Here is a 16,727-nt window from a genome sequence, read left to right as displayed (position 1 = left end):
TTCAGCCACTAGCCTTGTTGCTCTGGGTATAACACCTTGACCTGTTACTTCAACTTGCCTGTTGGCTGCCTGTCCTGATCAAAGCCTGTGACCTCTTTCAACCTTGCTTTTTTACATGCCTTGACCTTAGCCTGTAACCTCGACTGTGCCTGCTTTCCGCCAACCTTGACCTAGCCTTGACTCTTCATTCCTTCTGTACTACCTCTACACTGTGTGTCATCTGTTCTCCATGCCACCATGGTGGTCAAAGCATTCATTATTGCACTTGGTTAGAGACGTACTATAAGAGATAATTAGGGAGATGTCTGGAGAAGGCTTAGGACCCTTCCAGAGCAAACAAAAAAAGGAGCACCATATAGGGTCATAATTGGAACCTCCAAGTGGGATAATGGGAATGTAGGAGTAATACCCACAAGCCTGGGTTGCAGATGTAGCAACCAAAGTATACAAAGCAGGTGTCTTAGGAAGGGTTGCACTCAAAAGTACAGTATACTATGAGTTCTAAAAAGAACAAAAAGTAAAAAAAAACCTCCACAAGTAGACGGGGCAGTGGGGCTAATACTGGGAGGAAAGAGGCACCCACCAAAAAGCTCATGGATGGTTTTGATTTATAAAAAGTAATACAATTTGCTCACCTCAAAAGAATGAAGCAACTTGCATGACGTAAGGCAAGCTTTTGATCTGTTTTAAGGCTCCTACCCATGTCCAAACAATCTGCCCAACTATCATAGAAGATAACTATCATGCAGATTGGAATGTGTGTTCAAGTCTTGCGAACAACTTTGTTGTTTTCGAATGAGGACATGTTGTGCAGTTTGTCGTTACACTTGCACGCGCAGTATTTAAGTGAGTTGGTTGTTTAGTTGGTTAGCGTGTGTGTACGTACTTGTCGTGTAAACAGCTTGTCGCGTGTTTGGTCATGTTGAGCGGTTTGTTGTGCATTATGTTGGACATGTGTATGAGCCTTTAGTGTTTAATAAAAAAACTTGTCTTATCTCATGCAAGTTGCTTTCTTCTTTTGAGGTAAACAAATTTGACTACGATTTTCTAACCATCCCAATAGTAACAGATAAGTCCTAGCCAGGCTTTGGGACTTAGTGGTTTCCAGAAACGACATCAGACAACTGGCCAGCATCATTTGTAAACATATATAATTGTCATACCAATGCTTTGTAGAGTTAACCTTACCTTTAGTTTATCCAGGTGGGAGCAGTGAAGTAGAGCCTCACTGGCACTGTCCGGGATAAGAGTCCCTGTGCCAGGCAGAGTCTGAGAGCCATTGCCTTGTTCTGATCCTTCTTGTACAGGAAGTAGATTTTGCGAACAGCTGCAGCTGGGCACCCGCGGCCTCCGTCCTGAGATAAGGAAAGTCTTCAGGCCTACAAGACATAGGTGACAATTTGTTTTAGAAGTTGTAAACTGCACAAAGTCTGAGACATTTACATATATATGGGCTGTCACTGCAAGGAGACTCTACTTTTAATGTAAGAGCAAGAAGTTTTGAATCAGGATGATACCATTTATTGGCTTAACTGCTTAATTTAAAAAATTTAGCAGTAAGTTTTTGGCTATTCAGACATCCTAAGACTCGAATCCTGTATGCTGAAAAGTTGTTAAAGCACACAGCTATATAAAGGCAACATCAAAAGTGGATACATACATTTTTTTGGAAACATAAATACATGTCAAGATTAAAACAAAACATCCAAATAGGGTCTTAAGAGGATGTTAGCCGATTTATGACAACTAGATATAACCCTTTGTTTACTTTGTTTAATTGTTTTCTAATTTAAATGCAGAATGTTAAAAAATCCATAATTCACTGGCCCATGTGTACCAATGCCAGGTGGTGGTGCTGCTAATAGTAAAATATTGTAATTTAAATTGCCAATATTTCACGATGCACTACCCGGCACTCATTGTAGCCTTAAAGAGAACCCGAGGTGGGTTTGAAGAATATTATCTGCATACAGAGGCTGGATCTGCCTATACAGCCCAGCCTCTGTTGCTATCCCAAACCCCCCTAAGGTCCCCCTGCACTCTGCAATCCCTCCATAAATCACAGCCGTGCTGCTGACAAACAGCTTGTCAGAGCTGGCTGTGTTTATTTCTATAGTGTCAGTCTGCTGCTCTTCCCGCCTCCTGCAGAACTCCAGTCCCCGCCTGCATCCCTTCCCTCCCTGCTGATTGGGGGGAAGGGACGGAGGCAGGGACCGGAGCTATGCAGGAGGCGGGGGAGCAGCTGAGACTGACACTACAGATGTAAACACAGCCTCACAGCACGGCTGTGATTTATGAGGGATTGCAGAGTGCAGGGGGACCTTAGTGGGGTTTGGAATAGCAACAGAGGCTGGGCTGTATAAGCAGATCCAGCCTCTGTATGCAGATAACATTCTTTAAACACACCTCGTGTTCTCTTTAACCCTATGCTCTAAAAAGTCTAAAGGACATCTGAGGTGAAAATAAACTGATGAGAAAAACAATTGTTTCTATCCTCCAGCAGTTTTTGCCCACCACTGATGATCTCTTGATGGCTTTTTTTAGTAAGATTTGGTGGGGATAGCATCCACCAGGCCCCTAGACTCTGTCCAGGGTCTAGTCAAATGCCTAGGTTTGAATTGTGGGTAATCCAGCTCTGACACACACACACACACACACACGCACGCACGCACACACACACACACGCACGCACGCACACACACACACACCACACAGACACACACACATACACGCGCACACACACCACACAGACACACACACACATATACACGCGCACACACACACACACACACACACAGACACAGACGCACACGCACACACACACACACACACACACACACACACATACACACACACACACACACACACACACACACACACACATACACAGACACACACACACACACACAGACACAGACACACACATATACACGCACACACACATATACACGCACACACACACACACACACACACACACACACACACACACACACACACACACATATACACACACACACACACACACACACACACACACACACACGCAGCCATCCACAGCTGAGTGGGCATACATTTTGTGTCAGCCTGTACAAGAAGCCCACAGACAAGACAACCCAACAACGTCCACCCTACATGAGATATTTCTGATGGCAGCTGACCGAGAGCATTTGAAGGGAAATGTTAGATAAATGTTAGCATGGTTTAAGTAAATACTGTGTGCCGAGCACAAAGAGTAACAGATACAGGCAGCGACTCTTTCCAGGAACCCTGATTAAGTATCTCATGGAAATAAACTGCTTTCTTGATGTGATTTCCTCGCACTGAAACAAAGAACATTTTATTTCTTACGTTTGGCCTCTTTCCCATCCCTGAAAAAGAAAAAAAAAGATTTACAGCGCCGTCTCAATCAATCCATGTCATTGATTGAAGCTTGACTTGTCCATTTGCTCCCTTGAGCTTGCAGATATAAATATACTACTGTATGAGAGGAAACGGCACAGGGCGCATTTCTAGGAACTGAGGCTAGACCAGCAGATGTTTTGTGTAAAATGGCGGGAGGTGGGATGACTCTCTGCCCCCCCCCCCCCTGAACTCAGGACTGCTCACTGCCGCCCCCTAGGGAAGACCTGAGTCTCAGTACATCACATGTTAACGTTTAAACTTCACACATCTGGGCAATAACAAGGCGGCCTTGTCTATATTTTACATGAAACATAGAACTTTGCATATGCACTTTGCTCCTTTATAGTGTTGGTTGAATAGCTCTGTGTTTGATTAGCTAGCCATTCCATCGAACAGGCTGATATTATTCGGATTGCCTACGAATCGCATTCAAATTGTATTTAAGTCAATGGCGCAGACATTTGCGGTGAACTGCAAAGCCCTCATACATGCTATTATCTAGCGCCTAGGTTCTCAACATGTGGTACGCGTACCCCAGGGGGTACTTCTGATGGTTCCAAGGGGTACTCGGGCTTGATATACTTTACAAAGATTAGCACATTTAGAGTTTTAGAAAATGATAAATCTTATTTAAACAACACCAAATTAGTATTTTAGCTAACTAAAAGCAATAGTAAATGCTTGGAAATGGTTTAGAACCAATTATCTTGTACTACGATTAAATATATATTTGTCAAGGGGTACTTGTGATAATGTTTACTATGCTGGGGGTACTTGGTGAGTACAGGGTTTTAAAAGGGGTACATACCAATAAAATGTTGAGAAACACTGATCTAGCGGACATGAATTCAGAAGTTCCTCTGTGCTCTAAAAGATAGTCAACAGCATAATAACCTTTAAAAGAAAAACCTTTTTTGTTACAGCTGATACAAATCCTGCAATAAATCTGCAATGTGTCTACTTCCTGCTTTCATGGAAGCACACATAGGGTTAACATCCTGTGTTTACAAATTAGCTGTTCGGCCAAGACAGCCAGCTGACAAGGCTGAGAAAACAAATTACATTTGTGATTAGTCACAGATGAAGGGGAAGATTAGACAGGCTAAACTCTCTAAATACATACAGGATGTATTTCTCTATGTTTTCCTTCTGTCATAGCAAGAAGTTTTAAATCAAGATGATACCATTTATTGGCTAACTAAAAATGAATAAAAATAAGCAAGCTTTCGGCCTTGCAGCCTTCGTCAGGCTTACATCCTGTTCGTTTGCAGGCTGGTGGTACAGACAGCTATATACATGCAACATCAAAAGGGAAAACAGATTTTTTTCAAGCATAAATACATGTCATTAAGATGCCTTAATTGAAACAGAACATTTAAATGGGGTGAAAGGTTGTTAGCTGAGATATGGATCCTTGTTTACTACATGCTCACAGACCTGGGAGTTGGACTGACACAGAGGTATCGTAAATTCTGAGTTCACTAGTTCAGCTATATAGGCTGAGAAACAGTTCAAATATCATCAGCCTCATGTGCAAGAATTCAGGCCAGAACAGGGGAGGGGGGGGGGGGGGGAGGTGGAGTTAAAAAATGATTGATTTCAAAAATTAAAGAAGGAAATGGTTTTTAGACCCAGAAAAAAAATGACATTTGCTTCTTAAGGGGACTCCCAGATGCCACCATGAACCCCTCCAGGGCTTACACCCCCACCTCCTCCTGGGCACTGGAGCTGGGGAAGAGCCCCTTGTCCATGGATTGGACAAGGGCTCTGGAGTAGAGGCGGAGCTTCCCATACCATGGACCATGAGGGCTGGTATAGCTAAGGGTGTGGAGCCCCACACACCCTGGGCTCTGTATTATGGCTATTCCAGCCTGCATGGGTAACAAGGGGTTAGGAGGCTTGGTAGGGGGCACTCCACACTGTCCATTTTTTTTTAAATGTATAAGATGTTTATGCAGAGCTCTGAACTAGTATACATATGTTATACTGTAGATTAAAGTGTACCACAGCACAGTAATTTTCACTGGTTTAAAAACTATTTTTTTCTTTGACTTTTTAAAATCAATTTCCTCAAAAACTACAAGATCTTTTTGAAATACACCTGAACTGAGAGGGAAATGATAGCAGCCAGTAATGTGCATTGTTTAAAAGGAAATTAATATGGCAGCCTCCAGTGGCGTAGCTATGGGCCCCGGTGCAAGTTTTTCATTGCCCCCCCCCCCCCAAGCACTCTATACGTAACGGTGATACGGCGCAGCAAAACCTGCCAAGGTCATCTACTGTATTAGAGGTGCAAGAAGAGGATGGGGAACAGTTTGTTAATGATTACTACTATTCAAAGCATCTATAGAAGTGATTATTACCACCACAGGACCAATAAACAGCTTATACTGTGGTTTAGGAAGGGCCCCTTTGGCCCAAGGGCCCCGATGCGGTGGCTACCTCTGCAACCCCTATTGCTACGCCGCTGGCAGCCTCCATATCTCTCTCAGTTCAGATGTGCTTTAACCGCGAATGTTGGCACCATTGACGTCAATGCAATTCTGCCAAATTAGTACAGTCGAATTAGGTGTTTTATGGCTCGACAGTATCCAAATTCAGACATCCATATTTGGGTTGATTATAGTTTTGACACATCTGCCCCATATCCTGATGTTGCAAATCCTTATGCTGTTAAAGAATTTCTGTAAACTAGACTGCCTTCCTGACAAAATCAGAGGCAGTTTCACCAGGATAAAGAGACACTTTGTACCTGCAGTAGTATCTGAATCGCATACCTGCATGATGTTCAGGCATAAGAGTTTAGTACAACCGAACCACTGAGAAAATACAAGGCTTGCGTAACGGTAAGAGCTCAGCTATGTGTGCAAATACACACACTTCTATGCACAGAAGGAGGTCCAGTATGTAACACTGACAGCTTTGTTAATGTAACAGCTGCACACCAAAGGCAGCTTCAGCCTGAGTGTGTGCGTGTGAATGTGGAGCTCAGAAATGCCATACTGTGCATTGCAGCATAGCAGCTGTGCCATGGGGTGATGACAGCGCAACTGTGCCGCATGAACAGCAGGTGGCAGCAGATGACACACTTGTCATATAGTGTATTGAGAGAGAGGCGCAGTGCAAAGCTAGTCTAGAGATAGTCTTTGTAGAAGTTCACAAACAACACTGCTAAATTTATACTGCACAGGCTGTAAACCCTTTTTATAATATTTACAGAAAACAGCTAACAAATAGAGAAAAACGTTGCCACTAGATGGACACCTAAATACAGCTTTAAGCAAGGAAAATAAACTCGTTTTAAATACGGCAAAAACTGTAGAACTAATCGTGGACTTCAGAAGAAACGCTCCGTCCCCCAGTCCTGTTTCTATTGATGGTACCGAGGTCTTCAGGGTACACAGCGCTCGGTTCCTTGGTACCACCATCACGGACAACCTGAAGTGGGAAATGTACACCTCCGTAACTCAAAAGAAAGCCCAACAGAGGCTGTTCTTTCTCAGGTAGCTGAGGAAGTTCGGAATGTCGCAGGAGCTAATGGTCAGCTTCTACTCAGCCACCATTGAGTCTGTTTGCTCCTCCATCATTGTCTGGTACTCCGGGGCTAACGCAAGGGACAAGCACAAACTACAGAGGGTAATCAGCGCTGCTGAGAAGATTATAGGGTCACCCCTGCCACCCCTGGACATCCTTCATTCATCTAGAATGAGGTCCAGGGCAAACAGGATCACTCAAGACCCCTCTCACCCGGGCAGTTGCTTCTTCAACCCCCTTCCATTAGGCTGCCGTTATAGGACCATTCTCACCAAAACCACCAGACATAAAAACTCCTTCTTTCCCCAAGCGGTTGTCCTACTTAATTCATGCACTCTCCCAACTGTCATTCCCTAATCATTCCATGGACCGGGTTAAAGTTGAGGTTGCTATTTTGCATTACCGATCTACGCAAACTGCTGTACTGTCTGTCAAAATTGCTGTTGTGTCTATGTAGCATTATCTGTACCATGACGATGTTGTATGCCAATTGCCGTGTGTCCACAAAAAATTCCGGGTGCGGTTCCTGCCGCACTTGGCGAATAAAGGTGATTCTGATTCTTTAAAATGACAAATACTCTCTACTGGGTGCAAACCTACCGTTTGTAGGCCCCTGAAACGATTGTTGGTGAGATGATGAAATGTGTTTGTGTTGATGGAGCAATTAAATAGTTCCAGCAAAGTATGCTGTGCGGACTTCTCTTGGATTTTCAGATGATATTCAGGTGTGTATACAGTGGCTCACGACCCGCATGCAATCCACCTGGCGGATCTACTCACTCCCAGTGAAGGACGACCCCATTGTCTACGCTCTGTCACCTCATGACATTACGCACTCTGTCGCCCCTCCGCCTCCCAGCATAGGAACAAAGCGTGCCATCAGCCACACAGCTGACATGTGTCTGTGCAGCCTGGCTCAGGTGTGTGCACATTATTTTGTTGTTCAGTCTTCAACTAGAGACCTGAAACACTCCTTGTAGCCAGTTGGCTGACTCACCTGTTTCTGTGAGTCAAGGAGATAAATTGAGAAACAGATTATTTGCATTGCAGCTGAAAGGTCAAAGGAGTTATCTTTACAGACACTAGTATGGCTGGACTCTGCCTGCGAGGAACTACTGCTCATTTCTTCTTCACAGATAAGTTCTATTGAATTTCTTTAACACCTGGTGCACACCATGCACTTTTCACTTCAGAGCCGACTTCCGATCGAGAAAATGATTGGATAAAACAGAGCCGGGACAAGGTCCTCCAGCACCCAAGGCTGAGACACCAAAGTGCGCCCCTCCATCCCTGACACCCCAGCTGTCACACACTGATTGCTATTAGACTAAGAGGGCCACAGGGCCCACACCCTCCCCAACACCTTAATATCTAGTTATCTGGCTTGCAGTCACTGCTGTGTATCCCCCTTTCTTATTTCTTTCTGCTTCAAACACAATTAGGAATAACAGCTCAATGAATTCTGCGCCCCCTCCTACACTGCGCCCTGAGGCTGGAGCCTCTCCAGCCTCTGCCTGGCACTGGGATAAAATAATACATCCATCCAGCCTACTGCCTGCTGATTCCCCAGCTCAGAATCAATCTCTTTCTTGATCAGAAGCGACTGGACATGCTGGAAAATACTGACTAATACTAATACTGGCTATCATTCCATATGTTTGGCCTGGTGCACACCAAAACCCGCTAGCAGATCCGCAAAATGCTAGCAGATTTTGAAACGCTTTTTCTTATTTTTCTGTAGCGTTTCAGCTAGCATTTTGCGGTTTTGTGAAGCGTTTTTGGTGTAGTAGATTTCATACATTGTTAAAGTAAAGCTATTACTGAATAGCTTCTGTAACAAAAACGCCGGCAAAACCGCTCTAAACAGGCGTTTTTCAGAGCGGTTTGCGTTTTTCCTAAACTTAACATTGAGGCAGAAACGCATCCGCAATCCAAAAAATGCCTCACCCCGGGAGTATTCGTTTCTGCAAAACGCCTCCCGCTCTGGTGTGAACCACCCCATTGAGATACATTGGCCAAGTGTATCCGCATCCGCAAGCGGCTGCAGAAACGCTGAAAAAGCCGCTCGGTGTGCACCAGCCCTTTGTCCTTAAGTTTAGCCCTTTAATTTTACACTCAGTAAAATGATTGAAAATCTGATCGGAATTTGAAAAAAAAAAAAAAATCACATTTGTATGTGCGCTTGCTTTCTTATATATCCGATCTGAATATTGATCTAATCACATGGACTAGTCCATCTCCTCATAGAGGAGTCTCATGGATTTCTTTATATTCAAAAGCCCTTCCTGAACGGCATTTGCTAAGCCCAACTGCCAAAATCAGAAGCAAACGAGTAGGCTGGCAGCCATCTTTGTGTAGATCCTTTCCAGAGAGTGCTTTTGTAAAGAATAAAGGAAGTGTGGAAAATCCCCCCATAAGGAGACAGACCAGTCCAAAATCTGTCTGATCTGTCACATTTTTACTGCTTACTGTAAGCGACAGCAACATTGGAGAAAAGTAATTCATAGGGCATTTTACACGTGTGCTTCTTATACACGTGTATTTTAAATGTTATAATTTTTCATGGTGGTGATCCTTAACCACTTGAGGACTGCAGTGTTAAACCCCCCTAGTGACCCCATGTTTATTTTTTTTATAATAAATGTTATTGTTTGTTTTTTTTAAAAACCCGTTTCTTTAAATTTCTTCCCTCCCTCCCCACAGCCAGCCAATTATGGCGATCGGCTGTCATAGGCTTCTGGCCTATGAGAGCTGATCGCTCTCTTGTCCCCCAGGGGGACAGCCGTGTCACACGGCTGTCCCCAGCGCAGCTCTGCTGCTAATCGCAGCGCTGCACCTTGTAAATAGATGGCGATCTCGCCGTCTAACAGTCTCCAGAGCAGCAACAGCCGCTTGGAGACTGAAGGCGGGGTGGAGCTCCGCCCCCCCAAGCAGGAGATGCGCGTGCAGCCTGCGCGCGATCTCCTGCAAAACAGAGCCCCAGGACTTTACGCCAATTGGCGTTAGGCGGTCCTGGGGCTGCCGCCGCGCCCATTGGCGTGCCGCGGTCGGCAGAAGGTTAAAGCAAACATGTGACAAAAAATTTAGAGAAGCTCCTTAGGGCCTGTACACACTGAAAATCGCCAAGCGCAATTGCAAAGGTGTTTTTTAATCAAAATTCTACTTATGATTTTTTGTGCATTTGCAATATGATGGCAGTTTTGCTGAGGCTATATTTTCCTGGTTTCCTGGTTGTTTACCTAAAAAAACGCAATGAAAAATCACATGAATTGCATTTTTCCTGCGCTTTACAAACACAAGCATTCAAAAAGCGCTGCAGGCAATACGATTGCAATTTTCTAAAACTGCATCACCCCACTGTGTACAGCGCCTTGCCTAAGTAGATGGAAGACCCAGGATGGTTAATCGTTAATTCCACTGCAGTCGGCCGACCCTCTTCTGTCCGTATACGATCACGGTCGGAGTGCACATGCGTGAGTACTGTCCGCGCCTGCACAGCAGCGCAAAGCCACTCCTGCACAGAGGAAAAAAAGCCGTGCAGGAGTGGGTTTGATCGCCAGCAAAACGCTGAAAAGCTCCTGAATGTAAATCAGCCCTTAAGCCTAGATCACACTACAAATCGCAATCGCTTATCAATTGTAATTTTGCAAATCGATTTTCCGAGCGATTTTTTAAATGAATGTGTGTTTTTGAAAAATATCTCTAAAAAAAAAAAAAAAAAAAAAAAAAAGGTACTGGCAGCACGTTTTCCATTCTCTAATAATCAAAACGCTGCTGTGAGAAGAGTCCTCTAAAAATCTTTTTCCACTAGCTAGCTGTGTTTGCGATCGCACAGGCTGCTTTTCCCACTCGCAGCAACTGCGTCGTATAGCCGTCGGAAATAGAGCGCGATGGAGGGCGAGAATCACACCGGCTGGCGATTGCAATTTGGGAGAAAAAAGAATCACGATAGTGGAAAATGAGCACCGCGATTTACATGTAAATTGTGGTGTTCTAGCGATCGGCAAAGTGGATTGCAGCCAGTGGAAAAGGGCTCTTAGGGTAACACTGCAATAGTGCTTTGCTGATTGGCAAACAGAGACCAATCGCTCACAGTGTGAACCAGCCCTTCCTCTACGATATAAAGCAGTGGTCCTCAAAACTAAGGCCCGCAAGCCGAATGTGGTCCCCTGAGTTGTTTTTACTGGCCCCCCACACACAAAATATATTACAGATGCAGTCAGCTACATCTTTAAATATTGGTGGTCCGCATATACAATGAAGCCAGAAAGCAGTAATTCGCTAGTTTCCAATCAAATTCCACATCTGGTGACACTGTTGTCCAAATGTGATACTTCAAGATCCGCACCGTCAGTAAAAAAGATTTTTATTGAGAGTTTAAAACATCAACATGTTTAAAAAGCATGGGTCAAGCCAGATGACGCACAGGCGTTTCGGACTCTCCTGGTCCTTTCTCAAATCCTCATAGACCCATATGAGTATGGGTCTATGAGGATTTGAGAAAGGACCAGGAGAGTCCGAAACGCCTGTGCGTCATCTGGCTGGACCCATGCTTTTTAAACATGTTGATGTTTTAAACTCTCAATAAAAATCTTTTTTACTGACGGTGCGGATCTTGAAGTATCAGAATCGTTTACTCTTACTCCAGAATGGATCCTGGCACGTCCTTCTTTTTGCATTGGTGCATGAACACTTCCATTATCATACTGTTGTCCAAATGGACTGCAGGTTGTCACCTGGGTATGCTTCACTGTCTGGTGCACAAAGACTTCTACATTATTTTATGTACACTCCGGCCCCCCAGCAGTCTGAAGTATGTTGGCCCGGCCCTCGACCCAAAACATTTGGGGACCCCTGATGTAAAGTGTTCTCAATAGCACTGCAGGCATGGAGTTCTCAGAGTGAAAGATTCATTGCAGTGACTTGTAGACCTAGGGAATTGTTTTTGTTTCACACCTCCTGGAGTTATACTTTAATAAAGGAACTTATGTCAAAGGTGTCATTTACAGGGACTGCCTTGTTGATCGCGCCATTAGCCATCAAAGCTGTGCTAATAGTGTAGTTGGATAAATGTTTGTGGTAGATGCTGGAAGGGATGAGAAGGGTGTGCTTGCAGTTGAAGCCCGAGGCGAGACACACCCGCTGCTATACCGGCAAGTATTAATACCACAAAGCAACAAAGCTGCTGTAATAACAAGAATAAACACCATGATGTGGTATTTGCAGGTTCTATTTTATATGAGCTGTCTGGGAAGGTGTACAGGTTATCCAGACACACAGGGAGCATTGGCAGGGCACATCTAACATGAAGTATTTATCGTATGGTAACTATAGCGTTGTCATTTATTTGCCCAACTGATTCCCCACCATGAAATCATCATCTCTTCTCTTTTTTTGCCTTCAGTCACCAGAAACCATATGCACAGCGACATATCAGAAATGAAGGCTCCCACCAGGAGTGCTGCTAAGGTTTTTGTTGTGCCAAGCGGCACATCATTCCCGCCTACCCCTGCAGTAATAGCCCACCTTCTCCCGGTATTATTAGGTAGCCAAAGGTGTCCCCCCAAAAAACAAAGGTAACCATCTAGTATAGGTAGGTAGCCAAAGGTGCACCTCCCCAGTATAGGTAGCCAAACTGTCCCCCCAGTATAGGTAGCCAAGCTGCCCCCCAAGTATAGGTGGCCAAACTGTTCCCCCAGTATAGGTGGCCAAACTGTTCCCCCCAGTATAGGTAGTCGAACTGTTCCCCCCAGTATAGGTAGTCGAACTGTCCCCCCAGTATAGGTGGCCAAGCTGTCCCCCCAGTATAGGTGACCAAGATGTTCCCCCCAGTATAGGTAGCCAAGCTGCCCCCCCCCAGTATAGGTGACCAAGTTGTCCCCCCAGTATAGGTGACCAAGCTGTTCCCCCAGTATAGGTAGCCAAGTTAGGATTGTTACAAAATGAAAGGCCTGAACACATGCTACATTAATGTCACTCGACGGGGTGACATTGCAGGGTGAAGGCTGTGCAGGTGCATCCCTCGCTTACCACCCAAGCACCGTATACTGCTGTATGCGGGAGGAAGAACAATAACATCTCCTGTCACTCGGACAAAGTGATCTGCCAGGACGGATCGAGCGGTCAGGGGCTGCCGTACCGATGCTTCCTTCTGGGCAGAGGCGGTCACCATCTGGCATGTGTAGTGTATGGGCCTGCAAGCACACCATGACTATTACCCGTTTGGATTGGTATATGTCGCTAGACTACAGCCGAGTGTTACGTTCTAATGCTATGGCAGAGGTGAAGGGCAAAGGCACACAATGCAGTGGTAAGTATGGTAAGGAGGGGAACAATGCGCTCACTCAAGATGTTCCGGCACTATGGGTCACTTCTAGGTGTATCGCAGCGGCTGTGCACACACTAGACTCTCAGCAAAGACAGTCCCAATTGGCTGCCTCTACTGAGTTTAGTCTTGCATCTGTAATGGCCGATTCAGACTGGCGACTGCACATAGCATCTAATGACGGGATCCACTGTGTCCTGTATTGGGAAGAATGGCAGCTTTCATCTCAATGCATCTACCGTCCATTGTCCGCTTTTGTGCAACGGTTGATCGAGTTTTCCGAGACGCTGTGTGTAGCTTCTAGGCTAGCACTGGCTGTGTTCGCAGTTCTGTGTCCTCCTAGGGAATTGCAACAAGACACGATGACAAAACGCCGGGGAACCGATGCTAAACGCTTTTCTGCTCTGTAGGAAAAACTTTTAGCTTTGAGTAAACGTGCCTCTGGCGTCCGTCTGATCCAGCCCTAATAGGCACAGCTTCTAAGTAGTATATTGACAAGAATAATTCCTCTGTAGACCCTGCCTATTTATACACAGCACATGACCTGCCCACCCCTCCTGCTCTACCGCCTGTAGGGGAGCTGCCTTGGTTCAATCTGGGGGAGAAGGTTTTATAAAGGTGGCCATGGCCACATTATTCTGATTGAAGTAGCTGCCAGTGGTCTGTTGACAATAACATAAACAATTGATAACCATGTGATCATCGCACCGCAAAGCTGGTTAGCAGTCAACGTTAAGGCAGGGAACACACTTGACTGTTTTCATACGCGTTTTCTGCAAAAGAACTCATGTTAATCAATGGGCTAGTTCACACTTAAAGGGAAGGTTCAGGGACGCCTTGAAAAAAATAAAAATCCATATCCACTTACCTGGGGCTTCCTCCAGCCCGTGGCAGGCAGGAGGTGCCCTCGCCGCCGCTCCAGAGGCTCCCGGTCGTCTTCGGTGGCCGACCCGACCTGGCCAGGCCGGCTGCCAGGTCGGGCTCTTCTGCGCTTCAAGGACGGGCTCTTCTGCGTCCCACGCGGGCGCGCTGACGTCATCGGACGTCCTCCGGGCTGTACTGCGCAGGGGGGGTTGTTCACCGTAAAATGGGCATGGCCATGACATTGTATGGGCGGTGCGTAACCATAACCCCTAAGCAGCAAATATAGCCAACTATGACCATTAAATAATAAATGCAGCAACAGTTACCCCAGACACCAGAAAATAAATGCAATGTGGGAAGCATTTCACCAGAAAATAAACGCAATGTGGGCAACATTTCACCAGAAAATAAACGCAATTTGGGCAACATTTCACCTGCAAAAAAAGAGTTTACTCACCTGACAGAAGTCTCCTCCCCTGGCCTCTGGCGCGCAGCTCCCCCAGGGGGTCTTGCGCCTGCAATCTCCCACGCTGAATGGAATAGCAGGGCCACGGGAAGGTGGCGCCCGAAGCCCTGTACTGGAGACACAAATAGTCTCCAGTACAGGGCTTCGGATGTCATCTTCCCGTAGCCCTGCTCTGCCTGCCGGAAGATTATGCGTCTATTAGACGCTGCGGCCAGTTAATGCAATCGGACAGTGGCCAGAGTCCCGAGGCCGGGACGTCCCGCGGCTAAAAGCGGGCCATTTTCCGGGTCATAGCGCAGCCTGGGAAAGGGAACCCCGAATCCGGGACGTGTCCTGGCTAGAGCGGGACGTCTGGTCACCGTAGTTCCCTGCCTCAAGGACAACTGAAGTGAGAGGTATATGGAGGCTGGCATATTTATTTCCTTTTAAACAATACCAGTTGCCTGGCAGCCCTGCTGATCTATGTGGCTGCAGTAGCGTCTGAATAACACCAGAAACAAGCATGTAGCGAATCTTGTCCGATCTGACAATAATGTCAGAAACACCTGATCAGTGCAGCATGCTTGTTCAGGGTCAATGGCTAAATGTATTAGAGGTAGAAGATCAGGACAGCCGCAAGGCAACTGGTATTGCTTAAAAGGAAATAAATATGGCTGCCTCCATATTCCTCTTGCTTCAGCTGTCCTTTACAGCCACAATCTTAGCTGCAGAACCCTTCTTTTCCTTTAATTTATTTATTTATTATTTATTTATTTGTTGTATTTATAAAGCGCCAACATATTACGCAGCGCTGGACATTAATTTAGGTTACAGACAATATTTAGGGGTGACAAACAGCAATATGACAATACAGGAATACAAGAAAACCAGATCACACAGCACAGTATGAGTACAAGGTAATGCTTAGTCAGTCACTGGATGGGAGCATGGAGTTAGGCAAGTTAGGTTCACTCAAATGCCTAGCATGGGTGCACAGTAATAGAGGTGCATGATCAGGTAGGACACAAAAGGAGTGAGGACCCTGCCCAAAGGCTTACAATCTAGAGGGAGAGGTAGGGACACGAGAGGTAGGGGACCAGAGTTCGGCTGTGGGTTTAGAGCAATTGTGAGGGGTGGTAGGCAAGAGTGAAAAGGTGAGTTTTGAGGGCCTTCTTGAAGGTGTTGAAGGAGGGGGCTGCCCTAATGGGTGGAGGTAGGGAGTTCCATAGTGTCGGAGCGGCTCTTGAGAAGTCTTGGAGGCGTGCATGGGACTGGGTGATGCGGGGGACGGTCAGGCGAAGTTCATTGGAGGAGCGGAGTGAGCGGCTTGGTGTGTATCTCTGAGTAAGATCAGAAATGTAGGTTGGACAGGTTTTGTGGATGGATTTGTAGGTCAGATATATCTTGAATCTGATTCTGGACTGGATAGGAAGCCAGTGGAGGGATTCACGGAGGGGAGCCGCCCTGGTGGAGCGATGGGAGGAGTGGATAATTCTGGCAGCCGCATTCATGATGGACTGCAGTGGGGCTATTCGGGTGTTAGGGAGTCCAGACAGAAGGGCATTGCAGTAGTCGAGGCGGGAAATTATGAGGGCATGGATGAGGAGTTTGGTGGTGGCAGGGGTCAGGAAAGGGCGAATCTTACAGATGTTACGAAGGTGGAAGTTGCAGGACTTTGTGAGGTTTTCGATGTGGGGAGTGAAGGAGAGTGCGGAGTCCAGGGTGACACCCAGACAGCGGGCTTGAGATGCAAATGCAAAATGTTACGCTTTTGGCGGTGTGCTTATTCGCAGTCTGGAATTGAACTTTCCCTGCTTCCATCAGACAAACAGCGACGCAAATACATGAGCAATTTAAATGTGTTTTTTTCTTCTTCTATAAACAAACACATAGATGAAAGAAAGGGTGTTTTCTGGCTTTCGCTCGGGGTAATACTTTAACTTGGAATGCCGGCTGCGTGTAATCAGCACACAACATCACTGGAGGACACAGCCAGCCTATTTCTGCGATATGTGTTTCCAAAGAACACCAAACATTTATATGGAAACAACAAGTTTCTCAGGCAGCCTCACTTCCTGCCTGGGACCCTCGCTCCTGATTGGCCGGTGCAGGGTACATGACGGTGTAATGTCACATGAAGAATTCCGTATACAATG

The 16,727-nt window shown here is 45.9% G+C and overlaps 1 protein-coding gene across 1 annotated transcript in view; it reads right to left on the bottom strand.

The window, feature by feature from the left end:
• Positions 1 to 16,727, bottom strand: part of ADCY9 (adenylate cyclase 9) — a 187,863-nt gene that overhangs the window by 56,783 nt on the left and 114,353 nt on the right. The window contains exon 2 of the mRNA XM_068244188.1: positions 1,189 to 1,379. Within this exon, the coding sequence (XP_068100289.1) occupies positions 1,189 to 1,379 (191 nt within the window). The remainder of the gene's footprint in view (positions 1 to 1,188; positions 1,380 to 16,727) is intronic.

This window comes from Hyperolius riggenbachi, chromosome 7, assembly GCF_040937935.1.
Source record: "Hyperolius riggenbachi isolate aHypRig1 chromosome 7, aHypRig1.pri, whole genome shotgun sequence".
Taxonomy (NCBI): Eukaryota; Metazoa; Chordata; class Amphibia; order Anura; family Hyperoliidae; genus Hyperolius; species Hyperolius riggenbachi.
This window is presented reverse-complemented; position numbering and strand designations above follow the sequence as displayed.